Source organism: Panthera onca, chromosome A1, assembly GCF_046562875.1.
Source record: "Panthera onca isolate mPanOnc1 chromosome A1, mPanOnc1 haplotype 2, whole genome shotgun sequence".
Taxonomy (NCBI): Eukaryota; Metazoa; Chordata; class Mammalia; order Carnivora; family Felidae; genus Panthera; species Panthera onca.
The window spans coordinates 140,498,546-140,518,675 of NC_138339.1; the positions used below are offsets into that span (position 1 = coordinate 140,498,546).

Below are 20,130 nucleotides of genomic sequence, written 5' to 3' on the forward strand. Positions count from 1 at the left end.
TCTAAACACATTGACAGTTGAGGTGAAGAGCCCCTCCTTCCAGTCAAGGTTGCTATTGACCTCGCTCGGGAACTGTAAGTGGCAAGAATAGGAGCACTTAGCCTTGGCCACTGCCATTGTCCCTTCTGAGTCTCTCTTCCTTTCCCCAAATTGTAAAATAGACATGCCGTTCAATTGTTTCAAATTCATCAGGTTAATTTTTCTTTGTGAAGAATGGAAAATGAGATAGGGGGAAGTGATGAATGGAAATGAGAATGCGCCTTTTAAAAGTAGGTTTAGTGAGGGGCACCTGGGTGGTTCAGTCGGTTAAGCGTCTGACTCTTGGTTTCAGCTCAGGTCATGATCTTACAGTTCACTGGTTTGAGCCCCACATCAGGCTCCATGCTGACGGTGTGGAGCCTGCTTGAGATTCTCTCTCTGTCCCTCCCCTGTTCATACCCTCTCTCTCAAAATAAATAAACTTTATAAAAATAAATAAATAAATAAAAGTAAGGTCAGGGAAGGAAAAAAGAATCAGGTAAATTTAGGGGGAAAAAAAAAACAGAGATAATGGTTCATTAAAAAGGTGAGAAAGAGAATACAAGATAGGAAAGAAACACAAAGTCCCAATGCTTGAAGGATAAACACCAAGTAAGAGCATAAATAAATAAAAAGCAATATTAAGTAACAGGGAATAAGAAGGCAGAGCTAAAGCAATCATTCTCAACCACAGTGACTCCTCCTCCACCACCTCAAGAGACATTTGGAAAGTCTAGGAACATCTTTAGTTCTCACACGGACATGTTTGGTTGCATCTAGTTAGTAGAGGCCAGAGGTGCTACTAAATATCCTACGATGCATAGGACAGCCTTCAACACCAGAGAATTTTCTGCCCCAAATGTCAATAAAGCCTTGTTTGAGGAAGCCTGAACTAAAGATTAAAGGTAAAGAGGAAAACATGGAAATAGATCGGATCCAGTCACTCTTCTGATCAAAACTACAAAGCCCCCATCTGACTCCAAGAGTATTAATCCTTAGACATGTTGCCCTGTGTCCCTCTGACCTGCACATACGCTCCTGACACAGTGGCGTCCTTGTTCTTCTGCAAATACCTGGCACACATGCTTCCCGTGAGGCCCTGGGACTGCAGTTCCCTCCACCTGGAGAAGGGCTCCCCTACGTATACACACAGGATATTCCTTCACCTTCAAGCTTTTCCTCTGACATCGTCATGTGTGTTTCTAAGCCAGGCTTATTCTGGACCATCCTATTTAAAACTGTACCTCGTCTCTGTGACCGCTCTTCCCATTATAATCTTCTCTTGTTTTACAGGACTTGTGGATTTTGAGTATTTGACGTGGCTTGACAATTATGTTGCTCTGTCTTCCTCATGCCCTCCCCAACCTCTGTGTATGCTCCATGAAGGAATTTTGTCTCTTTTCTAGGTCACTATATCCCCAGCAACAAGAAAAGTGCCTGGCATACAGTAGGTTCCAAACAAGTGTTTGTTGAGTAAATGGATAAAGAGGCTCAAATTCAAGGAATAGTAACAATAATTATAGATACATATACAGTGCTCACTCTATTCATGATAACTGTTTTAATAAAGTGATTTATATATAATTAGTCTTTCAATCTCTATACCGAGTCTTTAATGTAGGTAATATTATCATTACCATTGCTGTTTTAAGGAGGAAATTAAGTCAGAGTGACATTAAGAAACATGTCCAATACTGCACAGCAGAGCAATATGAAATCAACTGGTCTGGCTGAGAACTTCCCTGTCTACATGATGTTACCCTCCCTGTATGACAGAGCCTCAGAATTTTTCTATTATTAAAAAAAAAAAAAAAAAGTAATTCCAAATATTTGTCAAAAACATCCAGCTATCCAATCAAAGGATAATAAAATTTAAACTTTATTCTATATAATGGAATAAACTTATTGCTGATACTTAAGTTTTAAGATCACAAGTTATTTTCTGGGACACCTGGGTGGCTCCATCAGTTGAGTGCCCAACTTCGGCTTAGGTCATCATCTCATGGTTCGTGACTTCAAGGCCTGCATTGGGCTCTGTGCTGACAGCTCAGAGCCTGGAGCCTGCTTTAGATTCTGTGTCTCTGTCTCTGTCTGTCCCTCCCCCATTCGCTAGCTCTCTCTCTCTCTCTCCCTCTCTCTCTCTCTCTCTCTCTTTCCCTCTCTCAAAAATAAACATTAACAATTTTTTTAATAAAAAAAATCGCAAGTTGTTTTCAATTATTGTTTTATCACTATCATCAAAAGTAAAAAAGAAATGGTTACCCAGATAGTTTTTTCAGCCATGGTCACAGTTTTTAGCTGTTTTACTGAAATTTAATTAAAATGTTTAAATTACATACTAACATAAGTTTGGTTGCCCCAATGTATGTAAAATATTAATGATTTATTTTAACAAAATTTACAGAGAACAGTAACTGGCTGCTGATTGTTTCTAACCACATATATGTTTACTTGGCAATGGAGAACACTGGGAGAGATTTGTCTCACAGAGATTTCTGGTGTTTGTAATGTGAATTGAGATGTTATAATATATTAACATCATATCCAAGAATACTGTTCTAACGTGGAATAACCAAGCGACAAATGTATGAATTGGAAAGGCTTGTGCTCATATCCCCAAATTATTAGGTATCATTACAGGAGTTACCACACATTTTACTAAGCAGTGTCCTAAGCAGAAAGAAATCAACTAAAATGGTAAGTGACATGAATGTTTCTCCCATCATTCTTCATTCTAGAATTAACACTATGGCCCTTTACACATTCCACATTGCTTTAGAGAGCCTTCTTTCACACTGGAAGAGGTGGTTCCCCATGATAGATGACCTTCTATGGTGCAGTCCCTTAAGCTTATTCATGATTGTATGCTTCATCGTCTACAGCATAGTGTCTTACATAAACCAAGTATTCAATAAATCTTTCTTACTTCATGAAATAATGTCATGCAGGAAAGGAAAAATACTTTTTTGGGACCAGTTTTAAGAGAATATGCTTAATTTACAATAAGTTCTGGAAACATTTTGTCCTGCGTATGATATATCTGTCACATAACCTTTAGACACATAAGCTTTCTATACTCTGGGGAGAGTAGTGAAGTGTGTGTGTGTGTGTGTGTGTGTGTGTGTGTGTGTGTGTGTGTGTATCTGAAGTAAATTGTGGAAAACTACCCATTTGCTCCCTGGCACAAAAACCATCAGATTACAGCCATCAGTATTTCTTTTGTTTTCTTTTTATATACCCAGGACTTTTGATCTTGAAAATTACGGAGCTGGGTTTCAAGTAACTACCTGAAAATTAAAAATGAAAACAAAACACACAAGCAATCATTTGTTTTGTCTCATCACCGAGTTGTTCTCACCTACCCAAGATTCCCTCAGTATCTGTGAAAACTTATTTTCTTGTAAGCTTTTGTTCCAGGAGAAATATCCATGATTTTGCCAAACTTTCAAAGGGCTCTGTTATATGGGAGGAAAAATTAAGAATCACTGATACAACGTAATTAGTTTGATATATATCTATATCTATAGATAGATAGATAGATATAGATATTAACTTGTTATTTTTCCACAGCATGAATACAGTTGGAAATCTTAGGATAAGATTTGACACTAGGCAAGAGGCAAATAAAGGCCAACATACCTGTTAGCTTTTGTGTAGTACTAGAGAAGGGAACCTGTTGGAAATCATTAAATTTGTTTTCTCTAAGCAAGTATGGCGCACATTATCTGTAGCTGAGAATCTGTTTATAGTGTGCCAAACACGATAATAACTGACTCATTGGGCACAGGTATGTTATTTGGCTCACTTCAATTATTCTACAAGTAAGCATTTATCCCAAATGCCAATTTGAAGTAGCATTTGCAAAGCAGCAAGAGAGAAGACAAAAATCATAAATATAAGTTCTGTCTTCAAATTGGCAATGTTTTTACCTAGAGCGGGGTCTAGAAGCTCACTTCCTTTAGAATCTGCATCTTCTTTCATTCTCAAAAATAAAAATGCCATGTAAGGCTACATCTGTCCTGAGTTGACAGGCTACCTTGTGAGTGTGCTTTGCTGGGACATTACCTAGATATGTCTATTTCCTCCTTTTAATTAATGTTACTTTCTAGCACTTAGTGCCAAAGAAGCACTTACTCTAGGTTCCCAGATCTTACAGGAAATTTTAGTTTAAAGCAGTTCTTCCTAATGAACTAACTTTGCATAAAATTAAAACATTTCTATTAATACTATATTGGTAAAAACCAAGATTTTAGAATAAGGTTATTTCTTGTATCCCTTATGTACATGGGAAGAGGCGTGGCTTACAATCGACATCACCAAAAATAACATGAGAAATCTAATTATAAAAATACACGTGACCTTTTAGTCAGGTCAATAAGTTTGTGTCTGGTAGAGAGTTAAACAAGCTTTTCTCTTCATCAGTCATAGCAGAATGCTATGAAACTCCAAACATCTCAGAAAACTTAAGGATACTGCATCCCTTCTGAGACCATTTGACAGCTGACAGCATCAAAAGAAAATAAAAGTTTTCCAATTAATTTGAAACAGCAGCACACAATACTATTTCTCAGTAAGCTCCCATATTAGTTGCTCCTTTATTTGCTGTCATAATATAAAAAAAATGAAGTAGTATTTTATTAACATTTTTTAATACTAAATAGGCCAAGATTAATTCTGCAGCACATATTTATTTGGATAATGCAAATTTCAAGGTCTAATCAACTCACTGTTAATTCTGACTTGAGACTGGTGCCCAAAATTGAGTGCCAAGTCACAAAACCAATGACTGTTACCACAAATTAATAATTAACTACAAAACAAAAATAAAAAGATTTATTAGCTTCACATAAAATTTAAAAAGCAGTGTCCGATAGATGAGTGGATAAAGAAGATGTGGGATATATATGCTGTGGAATACTATTCAGCCATAAAAAGAATGAAATCTTGTGATTTGCAACATGGACGGACCTGGAGGTCCATAATGCTAAGTGAAAAGTCAGAGAAAGACAAATACCATACGATTTTGCACATAGGTGGAATTTAAGAAACAGAACAAAAAACAAAGAAAGCAAATAAGACAAACAAAAGAACACACTCTTTAAATACACAGTGGTTGCCAGAGGGGAGAGGGGTGAGGGGATAGGTGAGATAGATGAAGGGGATTAAGAGTAAATTTATCTTGATGAGCACTGAGAAACTTACAGAACTGTTGAATCATTACATTGTATATCTGGCACTAACATAACGTTGTATGTTAATTTTACCTAAAGAAAGAAGAAAAGAAACAATGTCTATATATAGTGCTGCTGGGAGTAAAAATTTGTAAAAATTCCCCGGAAAACTGTTAATATGGATCAAATGCTCAAACACTTTTACACTCTTGACTTCTAAGAAAATGTAAACAACAACAACAACAAATTAGGAAAAGTCATAGAGCTAAGTGGTTAAATGTCGGCGCTCTAGCACTAAAATGCCTGGCATTGAAGTCTCCCAAGTGACCTTGGGCAAGTGACTTACCTCTGGCCTCTGTTTTCTCATCTGTAAAATGGCATAACAGTAGTACCTTTCTCATATGCCTGTTTTGAGTATTAGAAGATTTAATATAACTAAATATACTTAAAGAGTACTAAGGCGGAGAGTAAAAATCTAGCTCTTAGCAGTTTTCATTGCCAAAGCAGTTTAAAAATTTTTAGTGATATTTAACAATCACAAAAATTCGTAAATTGATAGAATGTCCAACATTAGAGTATTTATACAGTAACTTACAGCAGATCTATATAATCATTATGATCTAATACTCCTTAAGAAAGCAAAAAATATCACTGCATAAAATTTCATAATTTTATGACTTCATCTATGTTAAAAATATGCATACAAAACGACTGAAAGGAAATATAGCAAAATGTTTAACATATCTATTTCTATTTGACATTAAAGATAATTTTAATTTTCTGTGTAATTTTTAGTTTTTTCCAAACTTTCTATGATACTCATATACACTATTGCTTCTGAAATGAGAAAAACAAATGAAATTAGTTCCTTAAAACAAAGTACCCATGGGGCTGGGTTTAGGGGAGGGATGCATAAGTAGAGCACGGAACATTTTTAGGGCCATAAAAATACTCTGTATGGTACCATAAGATGGATACGTGTCATTATGCATTTTTCCAAACCCAAAGAATGCACACCACCAAGAGGGAGCCATGTTATGAACTGTGGACTTTGGGTGATTATGATGTGTCAGTAGAGATTCATCAGTTGTTAAGAAATTCACCACTCCAGTGGGGGATGTTGATAATAGGGGACACAATGCATTGTGTGGAGGCAGGAGGTATCCAGAAATCTGTGCCTTCACCTCAACTTTGCTGTGAGCCTAAGTTGGATTAAAAAAAACCCAGAAAGTCTTAATAAAATACATAAATAAATTTTAAGCATTTTTAAAAGAAAAAAAGTACTGTTTGTTGTTTACTAATCTATTTTCGGCATGAGGTTACACACATTTCAAACAGCACTGAATTAGTGCCTATTAGAATTCGAGCCCTCTAATTCCCAAAAATTGCCCATGAAATTTTTCATGAACTAGTTCCATAGAAGGATCTGTAGTTTAATTTGTTTGATAAAATATGTTTTACTCAAACTTGCAATTCTATCTCTTTTGCTATATTTTGATTTAAATACCTGAGATCCTCAAAACAGCAAAGGTAGAAAAAACATAATCCAGGTAAACATGAAACCTATCGCATTGGTTTTATTATCTATTTAGTTCACTATTGCCTGAAGCACATTATCTATTTATTGGTTTAAGGTTGCTTGAGTTTCTTATCAGCTAATTCCTTGAGTGTTGAATGGCTTTAATGCATAGAAAATAGAGACAGTGAAACATGGTTATTGGTTATCTTTATTTTCTCAGAACCATTCGTTCTTCCAGTAACATGCTAAGCCATCATGCTTAAGACAAGAAAAATAAAAAACCATTTTAGCATTTTGTAAATATACTTGAGTTTAAGGAGGCAGACTGTTGCATAGTGTCGTAAAAGTATACTTATTGGTACAATTGATTGAACTGTGAAATTTCATTCATTCACAACTTTAGAACTTGGAAAAGATTCCAGAGATCATTCTCTATAATTTGTTCTAGTAATGAATTTTACATGCATGGGCTTATTAACCAAAAAATATTTGGTAGGATTTCCTAGAGCAATAAACTACAGAACTTGATGTGAATAAGCCATCTGAAAAGAGGAAAACATTTAAAAACTAAAATATTTAAATTTTTTTTTTAGTGTTTATTTTTGAGAGACACAGAGAGACAGAGCACGAGCAGGGGTGGAGAGGAAAGAGAGAGGGAGACAGAATCTGAAGTAGGCTCCATGCTCCTAGCTGTCAGCACAGAGCCCGACGCTGGGCTCAAACCCACAGACCAGGAGATCATGACCTTAACTGAAATCGGGTGCTTAACCGACTGAACCACCCAGGTACCCCAAAGAACAAAAATATTTTGCAGGTAATTGTTAATTCTGTCAATTCTGTTTCCCTCAGTGTCCAAATGGACCGTTTCCAGTGGGGTTCCAAACTTTTCAAAATTAAACTTAAGTTTAATTTATTTCTCTTTATGACCTCATAAGAAAAATCATGAGTGCTTTCCAGTCTACAGTCACACTACTGACATAGCTTCCCACCTAAGTAGTCCAGTCACTAAGTGATTCCAGGGTGCAGAAAGAATAACTCATCTTAACTGGGTTCTCTATGAGAGACATATCTACTTAAAAGGCTTAGCAATAAATAAATAGATAAATAGATAAATTATATATATACATATACATATGTATATATATGTATATATATAATGTGTGTATCTAAATACACATATATAATCATATTTATCAAATATTTAAATTTAATAAATTATACTTATTAAACAAATATGTAACATATGCATATATTCAACCTATTAGCAGTCTTATTACTTCACATTGTAAAGTGAAACATGGCAAAAAAGTTCAAAACTATAATGAGTCTAAACTAAATGAGAATTAGCTAAAGCAGCAACGAATTTTGTTTCTAAATCAAAAGGTTCTTTACTACATATTTCAGTGTCTTTCTAATAAGATCTGTGATACCATATTAACAACAGTATTTGATGCAAAACAATTTACCAGTGAGATCTTCATAAAATAAGAGGCAAAGCAATACCCAAAGATGTCAGATTATTTGACAACTATTTTTAAAAAGTAGTTTTTTCTATTTTTCTTAATATAAAAAAAAAGTATATGCCCACACCTAATAAACCAATGATGGCTAATTTTATCCCTAAAACTCCAGTTTCACCACTATTTTCTTCTTTTTTCCAATGTGTAGAAAAAAGCATCATGGATTAATATTGTATCCTAATGCTATTTCCTGTTAATTTCTTCTCCTCTCTACTTATTCAAATTGTAACCACATCTCAAAGATCTAAAATCTTCTGTTTTGACTCTTCATCCACCCAAAGGATTAATCCCTCATGAAAAACTCAATACATCCAGTTTTAAGACTTGGATAGGTGATCTCCTGTATGTGGCATTGATCCATTTGTGTCAATCATGACAATCTGAATAAATTGTAAGGTCCTTAAAATTCTGTCTTACCATCCTTTTTAAGCTTTGACATTCTTCACCAAAGTCTTGCTACATTACTAAGTACACAGCAAATATCATTGTATAAATCCACACACACTAATTCTTATTCTCAATTCTGCTTTTTATTCTCAAGCCCATTAGATCAGAGTGAGAGTGGCCACTAAAAGCAGTAATAATGCCTTTTTACACTAGTGATGTTCAAAGACAGTTAAAATGCATCCCAAACTGATGTTTTGAGGTCACTGAGACCAGAAACTATAAATTCTTCTTCTTGGTAGCCATGAAAAGATAATACAGTACTTGGCACATAGTAGGTACTCAGTAAATACACTGAATTATGTGTAAGGCTTTTCCATTATACTATAGAAGATCAAAAGACCCTCATTATTTCTGAAAATCATTTAAGATTTTACTGAATACCGAGGGTAGAATAAAACGGACCTTAGAGTTTCCAGAAATCCTGTTCCTTTTCTTCCAAGATATAATCCAATTATAAATGATGAAGCAATGATCAGTAAATAACTAATCATAGAAGACACTCATCATAGTTTTGTCCTAATTAGTAACGTGTTTCAAGCAGTCACTACTATGTTCGAACCTACTCCAATACCTGAATTTTCAAATGACTCAAGTCCAGAAAACTTCTGAAAAGAAAAGCAATTTCAAAATAACCTCCAACACAGGTCCAGTATTGTTGGTGCAGAGTTTATGTAAAAATAAAAATGGAATATTCAAAAAAGAATATTGCCTTTTAGAATAGAAAAAGCAGAAAAGAAAAATACCATATGGTGACTGATAAAGTGATCTAGTCATAATCACTTTTTTTATTTCTAATTTCTGTTCCAAGTTAATAAGAACTCTTGGCTAATTTATATCAAGATAGAGTATGGCCTAAAGGCATACCATTGACAATAAAAGAATTAGATTCTAAATATAACAGTTTATGTTCAATATATACCAATGATAAACTGCCAGAATACTGAATCTAACCAATGATGAACAGTGAAATTCATGTTTACAAGTCACAGATCTAGAGACCAACAAGGTTTGCAATTTTACAGTTTTAAGTTACTCCTCCATACAAAACTACATCAAAGATATGTTCAGTCACATGTGCAGTGTTATCTTCAAAAGATAAATGCTGGACAACTGCAAGATGTCATAGGTTAAACATGCCCTATAAATATTTGTTCTCAAAATAACTATCATTCACATTACATAAATGACCAATGCTCTGAGATTCAGCCTTAGCATATACAACTCCATGCGTAAACCTAGGATGATGACAGCCTCACAGAAGTAATTAACAATCCCACGACATCATTTATCATTCATAAATTTCACTCTCAGGGTAAGATTTTTACACAAAAGGCCCTGGCAGCCAATCAAAGATTCCAAAGCATTAAGTCAAAATTTTATTTCTGGATCTGTCTGGAAGATAGATCCTTTCATTTACTTGGTTGTACATTATTTATGTTTTCCCATACTCTTAATAAACGACCGGTTTTTGGTTTTTTTTTCCCTTATAAAGCCTCAAATAAATGAAGACACAGAAAGAGGGAAAGAGAGACCCACAAATTTTCTGATTTCCTTCTTTGGGATTCTAATCAAGAGTCTCAGGGAGGTTAAAAGTTTCAATGTAGATCTATCTGGTCTCCAAAAGCCTATAGAATAATGAGGCAAAGCAGAACCAGGCCCATGTGCAGTTCCTCTTTATTTATTCTGTCTAAAATAGACAGTGGAGTGACACATCGTAACATAAGGAAGCATGTGCCCATAAATGCAGACTTTTGACTGCCTTTTTTCTTAATTCCAGCCTCCTGCCTTGACAGTAAACACATGACTTTGCTGACAAAGGTTTCCCACACTTCCCACCGTAGAAACCTCAACTACTACAAAATTTTGCCAAAAGGAACATGCCCAAATTTGTTCATTTTTTAAAACGCCATAATGTTTCAGATGAAAACACAGCCTGCCAAAGACGTCAAATAAAAGAATAACAAAGAAACGAACAGCATCTTTAGACTTGAATGTCAATGCATAACCTCGCCATCTGTCAACCAGTTGTGAAGCAATGATCCCAGAAAAGCCCTGCAAACACGAACAAGTTAGATCCTTGCACCGATCATCTGTACCAATCTCCACTCTCAGGACCTCAGTGGCAATTATGCTCTATGGAACAATCTACAGAAATGGCATGTGCCACCGGCAAACCGAACCCTGCCAATGAATGGGCCATTTTAACAGATTTTCATTCGGTAACGCGCGGAGTTCAGTTCCTAGAGGTAATGGGAAATCAGAGGAGAAAGGGAGTTGGGCTGTGGGGGAGAGGGGAGGGTCTCTTTCCTCACGTTTGGATTGGAAATTGGATTCAGGAGGTTAATCTCTGGAGGCCAGACATCCAAACAACCCTCAGTCTCCTCCCACTTGGCCTCATGAACAGGAATACAATTTTGGACCTCGCGTCTGCCCCACTCCTTCCCTTCCCGCCGCGGCCACCACCTTAGAAGTTACAGTCTGAGCTCTCGCACAACTGCGGGTGCGGACGCCCGGACCGAGAACTGCACCAGCCGTCCTTAGGGAGATGAACAGCGGGCTGGGACTCGGCCACCAGCTCCGCGAAGCCACCAGCTGCCGCCCGGCCGGGCTCGCGGGCGACCCCACCCCTCCCCCACCCCCCTCGCCTGGAGCAGCCGCCGGAGTTACGCAGCCTCAGCCCCGACACCTCCCCGGCTGCTTTCAATCCTGATCACAGGGGATAGGGGTGGGAGGCCAGAAGTGGAACAGAGGGTGAGGGTGAAGGGGCAGCGGGAAAGAACCCAAACAGTCCGGTTCGCAAGAGCCAGGACGCCAAGTGGCAGGACCCCGGTGCACACACACCACACACGCGCACACGCTCACCCACGCGCCCCGCTCCCCCGGTTCAAAGCCAAGCGGCTACAAGATGGGAGCAACGCAGGAGGTGGGGTGGCGGGAAGGCCCGGAGTTACGGGGAGCGACGTTAGGAGGGCAGGGGATGCTTCAGGAACTGCGAAAGTGAGAAAGTCCCAGACCCCCGTCTCCATCCCCAAGTCTGGGCTGCCCTGCCTGCAGCCCCGGTCGCCTTCCACCCAGCGCAGCTCGGGAGGCGGGGAGGGGAGCCAGAGCCGAGCTTCCCCCAGGCTGCCCTCCCCGGCCTGGCCCAGGGCCCGGAACCCGGCCCCCCTCCAGCCCCGGCTTGGGGAGGCTGCCAGGCAAGGAGCGACTTGCCAAAGGACTCTGGGGGAACAAGAGGGCAGGACAGGAGCATTTTGCACGCTCCGGCCGGGCTGCTCATTTCTTCCTCTGTCGACACACCCCCAGTGAGCCCCCCTTCCCCGACAATACACGCACAGACACAGAGACACGCACGCGTTCGCCCTTCCCACGATCCCAGGTCCATCGATTAAAACACTAGTTGATTTCTTCCTGATTAAAAAGGAAAAAAAAAAAAAAAAAGTGCAGCAACTCTTTTCAGGAGTCGCCGGAGCAAGGAAAGTCCGTCTGCAGGCGTCCTTCTATAGTTTGCTAGGAGTTAAGAAATCTGGCGGTCCCCACTGAGAACCGGACCGGAACCCCGAGGGGGCGAAAGGTGACGAACTCCTTCCCCACCCCCGCGCCTCTCACCTCCTTAAGTTCCTTGGCCACGTCCTTCAGGTCGCCCAGTACTAATTCCAGATCCTCCACGATGATCTTGATCTGTTCCTTCACCTTGGTTTTGGAGGCTGCCGGCGGTCCCTCGGCTGGACAGGACGAGGAGGGGGTCCCCTTGGACTTGGCTGACATTCTCTGGGGGCAGGCGAGGCAGGTCAGCACAGGCGGGCGAGCGGAGGCTGCTGCGCGCCCCCGTCCCTGGCGCTGCTGCGGCCGCTGCCGCCACGAGCCCCCCGCATCTTGGACGCTCCCCGGGCAGCGGCGGGAGGCTGCGCTCGGCGCTCGGCAGGGCGGCCGCACCGTGGTGCTGCCATCAACTCCCCGAGACGCGGCGCTGGGCGCGGGGCTGCAGACGGGCGAGCAGCGCGCCTGCGCCTCCTCCCGCCGCCGCCCGCCGCTCTCGCGCACACACGCGCTCGCTCCCCGCCCGCGGAGACGGCCGCCCGGCCGCCGCGCCCCGGGCCGTCAGCTGCAGTCCCCGCGGCCCGGCGCTCCGGGAGCTCTCGCCCGGCACGCGGGCGTCCGCGAGCAGGGACACAAGTCCGCGCCCTGCCCGGCCCTGGCCTTCATCCTGAAATGCCCTCGTCTCCGCAGCCGGCTGGGGGGTCTTCTCACACCTAGCCGGCTTCCTTCCTTCTCCCCCGCTAGCAGAGCCCTGGTTCCCCACCACACTTTAGGACAAAATGGAAAGAACCCCCCCCTCCCCCCGTAGGGCCAGGAGTTGCGTTTAGGGGCAGTAAAGCGACCCTAAGTGTTTATCGAGGACCCAAGTATGTTCCGAAGGCCTCCAGTCATTCTCCTAGTTGATCTAGGAGTTACACAGAGGTGTTCCTACTTCTGCAGGAAAAGAGAGAGAGAGAGAGAGAGAGAGAGAGAGAGAGAGAGAGAGAGAGAGAGAATGTGCACAAAGACCCCTCACCCGTGGAATAATGAAATGCAGCCACAGTTCTTGAACGAGGTTGCCTAATCCTGCTGATTCCACAAAACTAATAGCGGATGTATTAATTTCACGTCCCCACACCAAAAATCCCTCAGGGAGACTGAGTCATCTTGGCTGTACTTATCTGGGACAGGTCCTCTCTCTCTCTCTCTCTCTCTCTCTCTCTCTCTCTCTCTCTAACTATTCTTTCTGTTTTCATGACCTATGCTGATGTATGTTTGGGTAGATACGCTGTCTGGATCTCCTCTTGAAAGAGCTGAATAAGAAGAGTTTGCCTCCAACTTTTTTTTCCCCCCATCATTTTTTTTTTTTAATCTCCATTTCAAGCCTTTCGCTACTAAATAGGAAATAACTTTCTGACTGTTCTGCCAAAAGGATCCAGGGAGGAGAGCTAATAGGAAGCCTTCAGTCTCATTCTCAGTAGGTGGCTCCCATTCTCATTAGCTAAAGTTTTAATTTCCTTAGTAACAAACCCATGGGCTATTAGCTACTGACCTCGCAGGATGGTTTTACTTTATTGTCTTCAGTGCACACTACTCCAAATCATTATTTTAATAGGCTTCCCATTTTGGCCATGCCTTAGCAGGGCCCTTGTTTTTTGCTTCTCACACCCTAGGTTGTCCCAACAAGCCTCTTTAGATGAAAAAAATCTTGGCACTTCTCCCCTTCTGAGTTCCTTAAGCCCTCCGTAATCAATCACTGTCTTAATTCTGAACACCTTCCCTTGACACAATCATTGGAAGTCATATATGAATATGGAAAAAAGACGCACCGGAAGAAAAAAATAGAAATTTAGATAGGATGCCTCAGCAGGAGCTGCTGGGAGACAATTAAAATAAGGAAAGAATAAAAGAAGCAGTGTGCAGTAAGAAAATTGGAGAGGAGAAAAAGGAAGAAATAATTAGAAGTGTTCAATAAGCAATATGCTCAACGTCTCTGAGGTAGGGAGAACAGATTTTTTTTTTTCTAAGTTCCTTTATCTCTGCAGGTTCTTTATTTTATAAAGATGTAACAGTAAAAATAATTTTATCAGGTTTACAAACTCTCCTACTGGAAATTTCTGATCTTTAATGATAGCTTTATTTTATATGTGAATAAAGATAAATGGTCAGAAATGGCAGGAGAGCATAAGGAAAAAAAAAAGGAAAAATGCTTTTTCTCTAGCTTTGAATTGTTGACTCTCAGTCATAGGCAGGTAGATACAGAAGCCCACAAAACTCAAAGTGTCAAGAACATTGGAGAGGAGGAAAAGAAGGGATGTTTTCCTTTCCACTGACAAAAGAATACTCTTACAACTTAAGAATATATCCATGCTACTCTGAATCTCCTTCACTAAAGATAAAAAAAAAATAAATCTGTTGTCCTAAGATATCCATTAGTATTAATGAACTAAACTATTCTGGCTCAAAATCAAATCATAATTATCACTCTAAAACATACCATCCATATCCATAGCACAACTTATTCTTAAATAATGGCTGTCACCTGTCTAGATCTGTATTTGAATATAATACAGAGTCAAGTGAAAGGGGACTTCCAAATCCAAACTAGAAGGCTGGTAGGACCCACCAGGGGTGGCTACCACGATCTTCCAGTTATTAAACAGGTATGGGTAAAATATGCCTAAAGAAGAAATTCTTACAAAGAGAGTTAAAAATATTGAAGAGAAGGAAGAAGAATGAAAAGGACACATAAAGTCTATTTACTTTTTTTTTTTTTTTTTACACTTATGGAAAAAACATAATTTATTCCTTTGGCTTACCCTGGACTCTCTCAGAGGTTCATATATGAAGTTTTAAAGCCAAATTATGGGGACCACACCGCAAAGTGACACATAGTAAAATTTACCATCAATCTGTCCATAAATTTGTTTATGTACTAGCACTATGTACTGCAAATGCGTACATAACTCAAACCTCATCACTTAGATACACACACAAAAAAAAAGCCTTATTCACAGAAGTGGTCGTGTACCCAGCATTTTATTCTTTCTGTCTCTTTATATTTTCTGGGATTTGCAGCAAGAAGGATTGGATAATTATAGGAGATCATCTAGTGGTTGTTTTTTTAGTTACAAGCAGTTATCAGTTTTCTTGAGCGCACGCGTGTGTGCGTGTGTGTGTGTGTAATCTATCGCGAAGGGTCCCTAATAATTAACCTGTAGGAAATGTTATGACACTGACATAATTTTTAAGTCACAAAGAGTTCAAGAATATTCCAAAATACCGTGTTCCATTTTGTTGGCAGTAGCTCTTATGGATTCTCATTACCTTAACAATGCTTATCGATTCTCAAAAAAGGATGATATGCATAATATAACATCGCTTTTAATGCTTTGACTTTGATTTTCTTTTTCTTTTGCAGGAACTTATTTTTTGTTTGGAAAATCTAATAAAGTTATTAGAGATATTTGAAAATGTAAAAAAAAAAGAATGGCGACACTGCTCTGACCAAAACAGTTTTCACTGGGGGACTGAGGAGGAGTGTGGTGGAGAAGGACATGGATGTCTAAAGGACAAAATGTTGTCACTGAAACACAGCTGAGAGAAATTAGGAAAGTTCTCCATATATATGTTGACTATTAAATAAGTATATTGCATATGTCCGGGCAGAGGTTCTCTAACTGGTTAAAGCACTGATTACTAGATCCTACCTCCAGGGTGTCTGAACCAGTAGGTCTGGGGTGGGGTCTGAAATTTGCCTTTAACATGTTTCTGGGCAGCTGGAAAGGGACCACATTCTGAAAATCATTGGTTGGAGAGATTAAAAGAAAACTTGAGTTTTGTTTTGTTTTTTCCAGTGTAAGCCTTAAAGGTCATCTAGTTCTATCTCTTTATGTTATAGGTGAGAAAACCAAGGCCTTGGGCAGTTAAATGGTACATCAATGTTTCATATCTAGGGAATACAAATTAAGAGCTAGAACTCTGTGTTGACTCATACATCTTGTGGAGTGGTCTCCATTTGTCTGGAGAAATGTCTCCTTTTTATCAACTGCTTTTGGCATGATGTCTACCTACTATAGATAAACGCATACTGGTTTAACAAACGTGATCTGGACGTTTCAGTGGAAGTCTTTAAAGTCAATGGACTTTGATTCAACAAATTTTTTTTAAATGGCTACTTTAGTCACGACTCTACACTATGGAGGATATGTACGACTAGGTTTAGCACGACACAGTCCCAGCAGGAACAATTTTAGATTAACTCCACACATGACTCTAATATAAAAACCGAGATTAACTCAAAGTATCTAATCTTGCTCTCTTTCCCAACTGTAGTCAGTTTATTTTACTTGACATCCAAAGTCAATATATACTTGGCTTTTTTTTTTTTTATCCATGTGACAGAAACTGAACTTTTGCTTAACTCAACAAAGGAAATTATTTCATAGCCAAAGCAAAGTATGGATAGAAATATCTTCGAGTAGGACTGGAGTCAGAAGTTCTGAGAACACTGGGACTATGTCTTTCTGTCCCTGTATCCCACCCTCTTTTCGTGCATTCTTTCTCTTAAGCTCATTCCTACATAAAGTTAAAACATGGTCACCGGTAAGTCAAGGCTCACATTTTCACAACTTTTGCAGCTAGAAAAGAAAAAGATCATCACGGCAAGTGCCCAGGAGACGACTTTGATAGGTCTAGCTTAGGCTATGGACACATGAGCCAATCACTGCGACTGAGTTGGGTGCAAAGCTGCTACCAGAGTTGTGCCATTTTTATAGAAAAGGCTTACATTTTTATACTTATTACCATGATTTTCCAGCAGGTGGCACTAAAACAAGTTATTCTAACAAAATCTGTATATTATGATAATTTTCTTATATGGAAGTAAAGTGTTTTCAGGAAGTAAAATCATTTTCAGATTCACACAAAGAAAGACCCCATATGAATCAGCACTGTTTGGGGAGAAACTGATGGCAAAAAAGTACAGTGACTGGCCCAACTTCAATCAAGTCGTCTGTACCTGTGCCCTATTTCTCCTCCAAAAGAGGAGGTGTGCCCCTGGGGGGAAAAATAGGTATCTACCATACAGACTTTAATTGGATCACATACCTTGATTTTTTTCTCACACTTAGAGGTTGATATTTTATCTTTAAACATTTTTTAATGTGCATTCATTTTTGACAATGAGAGAGAGAACGTGTGTACAAGTGGGGAAGGGACAGAAAGAAAGGGACAGAGGATCAGTAGAGGGTTCAAGGCTGACAGCAGCGAGCCTGGTGCAGGGCTCGAAATCACAAAAGGTGAAATCGTGACCTAAGCTAAAGTCGGACACTCAACCAACTGAGCCACCCAGGCCCCTCCTAAAGACTGACATTTTTAAATTGTTCTTGCTTCCCAAAGCGAGCTTCACTCAAGTCTTAGATTGGACATTCAGTTCACCCATGCCAAGAACCCTTCATCCATTCCCATCTCAGGGTCCCAGCTTTAAAGACCTGACCCAGCCCAGAGCTGCTGAACTGCCCCCACCACATGTGGAAGCAATACTGAAACAATTACCCTCTTTCCTCCACTCAGGAGTTTCCACTCATCCTGAATCCCTGGGACCTGTGCCTGACATCTCATTCTGCCTCTCAGCTTCAAACTTCTGGGCCAAGTGAACAGAGAACCCGAGACTTTCAATACTCCAGGACTGTTACAGACGTGCCAAAGAGGTGTTTTTAAGACTTGGCCACTTGCCAGTCTGCACAGTTTAATAGCTTAGCAGTCTCTTTCCCTGGAAGGCGATTCAGCCACAACCAAGGAAAACTTGATCATTTAGTAGAAAACAAGACATCCTATTAGTACCAAGATCACTGAAACTTCTCATTCATGCGTCCAATTAATTTTCATAGATACTTGGCAATTGCTGTTCTTAGAAGTTTAAGGGTCCTCAGTTTTTGTCTTAGTTTTTGTTTTGTTCCTTCCAAGAAAGTAAGGGTGAACCGAGAACAATTACTGGTTTTGATAACGTCAGAGAGGAGAAGTTGGCCGTGGTTGTACCCTCCCCCTGCTTAAGCAATACTCTGGCCTTCAGGCATATAAAGCCAAGTCCTGCCGGGTATAAGGTGGCCAGGAATGCCATCCACTGTGTATGGCCAGATAGAGTATGTAGTTTTAGTTCCTTATCTGAAAACTGGGATGGAATGACCTAACTCTGCAATGCTCTAGTCTAGAGCATTCTGTACAATGCTGAGTATAAGGACTCAGACACCTTTCCACTCTGAGCTAGTGGACCATGATACAATCATTGGGATCCATAATGAAGCCACTACTCTATTTAATCCGCATGCTACCTCCATTTTTTATCTCTCTTGCTCATCAAAAGTCCATGAGCTTTCGCCCAAGCCTCAACCTAAACTTCAAATATATATTGTTATAGTCTGAATGTTTAGGTGCCCAAAGCATTCCTATGTTGAAGGCCTAATTCCCAGTGTGATGGTATTTAGAGACGGGGCCCTTGGGAGGTAGCTAAATTAGTCCATGAAAGTGGGGCCTTATAATAGCATTAATGGCTTTATAAGGAGGGAGGGAGGGAGGGAGGGAGGGAGGGAGACAGAGAGAGAGAGAGAGAGAGAGAGAGAGAGAGAGAGAGAGAGAGAGATATGTCTCCTTCTATGAGTGTGCACCAAAGAAAGGCCATGTGAGGCCACTGGGGGAAGACTGACAAGCTAGGAAGAGAATCCTCACCAGGAACTGAATTGGCTGACACACTGACACACTGGATTTCCTAACTACCAAAAACTGTAAGAAAATAAATACCAGTTATTTAAGCCACCTAGTTTATAGTATTCTGTTATGGAAGCCAAAGCTAAGACAGATTTTGTTTTTCCAGCTTTAGTGACATGTAACTGACATATAACATTGTGTAAATGTAAGGTGTACAATGTGATGATCTGAAATACTTGTATATTGTAAAACGGTTGCCACCTTTGCATTAGCTAACATCTTCATCCTGTCACATAATTACCATTTCTTTCTTGCAGTGAAGACATTTAAGATCTTCTCTTTTGAGAACTTTCATGTAACACAGAGTTATTAACTACAGCCACTACGCTGTACTATTAGATCCCGAGAACTTACTCATAACTGAGTTTGTACCCTTTGACCAACATCTCCCCTTTTTTTTGCCATTCCCTACCACTGGTAACCACCGCTATACTGTCTGTTTCCATGCGTTAAGCTTTTTAAGATTCCACTTTTAAATGATATGGCACTTTGTTTTTCTCTGTTTGACGTAGCATCATGCTCTCAAGATTGATACAACTTGTCACAAATATCAGGGTTTGTTTATCATGGCTGAATAATACTCCATTATTCAGAGAGGAGAGAGAGAGAGAGAGAGAGAGAGAGAGGGAGAGAGAGAGAGATATCTTTCTTACCCACTCATTTGTTGAGTTTCCGTGTCTCCATCCAATGTCTTCCAACCAATTCATAAGTTGTTTCATGTCTCAGCTATTGTGAATAATCCTTCTGCAAACATGGGAATACAGAGAGCTCTTTGAGATCCTGATTTCATTTCCTCTGGATGTATTTCCAGAAGCAGGGTTACTGAGTCATATGGTGGTTTGAAGGCAGATTTTGATACTGAGAAGTGGGGCATTGCTATAATAAATATGTTAAAATGTGGAAGCAGTTTTGGAACTTGGTGAGGAAGTTTTGAGGTGCATGCTAGAACTACGGATATGAGGGCCAGTCTGGTGAGGACCAAGAAAGAGCAGTGCTGGAGTGGAAGCATAAAAACTCAAGAACAGAATGTCTGTAGAAATATGGACATTACAGGCCATTGTAGTGAGGTCTCAGATGGAAATAAGGAACATGTTGGTGGAAACTGGAGGAAAGGTGATTCTTTTTATAAAGTGGCAAAGAACTTGGCTGAAATATTTTGATATTCTCCTGTTTC

At 39.9% G+C, this 20,130-nt stretch overlaps 1 protein-coding gene across 2 annotated transcripts in view; it reads right to left on the reverse strand.

Moving 5' to 3' along the window:
* The window catches only part of PRR16 (proline rich 16), a 199,005-nt gene extending 186,442 nt beyond the window's left edge, over positions 1-12,563 (reverse strand). The window contains exon 1 of one of the 2 annotated variants that reach the window (XM_060636297.3): positions 12,282-12,563. In XM_060636297.3, coding sequence (XP_060492280.1) covers positions 12,282-12,440 — 159 coding nt within the window. In that variant the 5' untranslated portion in view covers positions 12,441-12,563. The remainder of the gene's footprint in view (positions 1-12,281) is intronic. The other variant, XM_060636298.3, reaches the window with a different exon arrangement.
* Between the last annotated feature and the right edge of the window lie 7,567 nt (positions 12,564-20,130).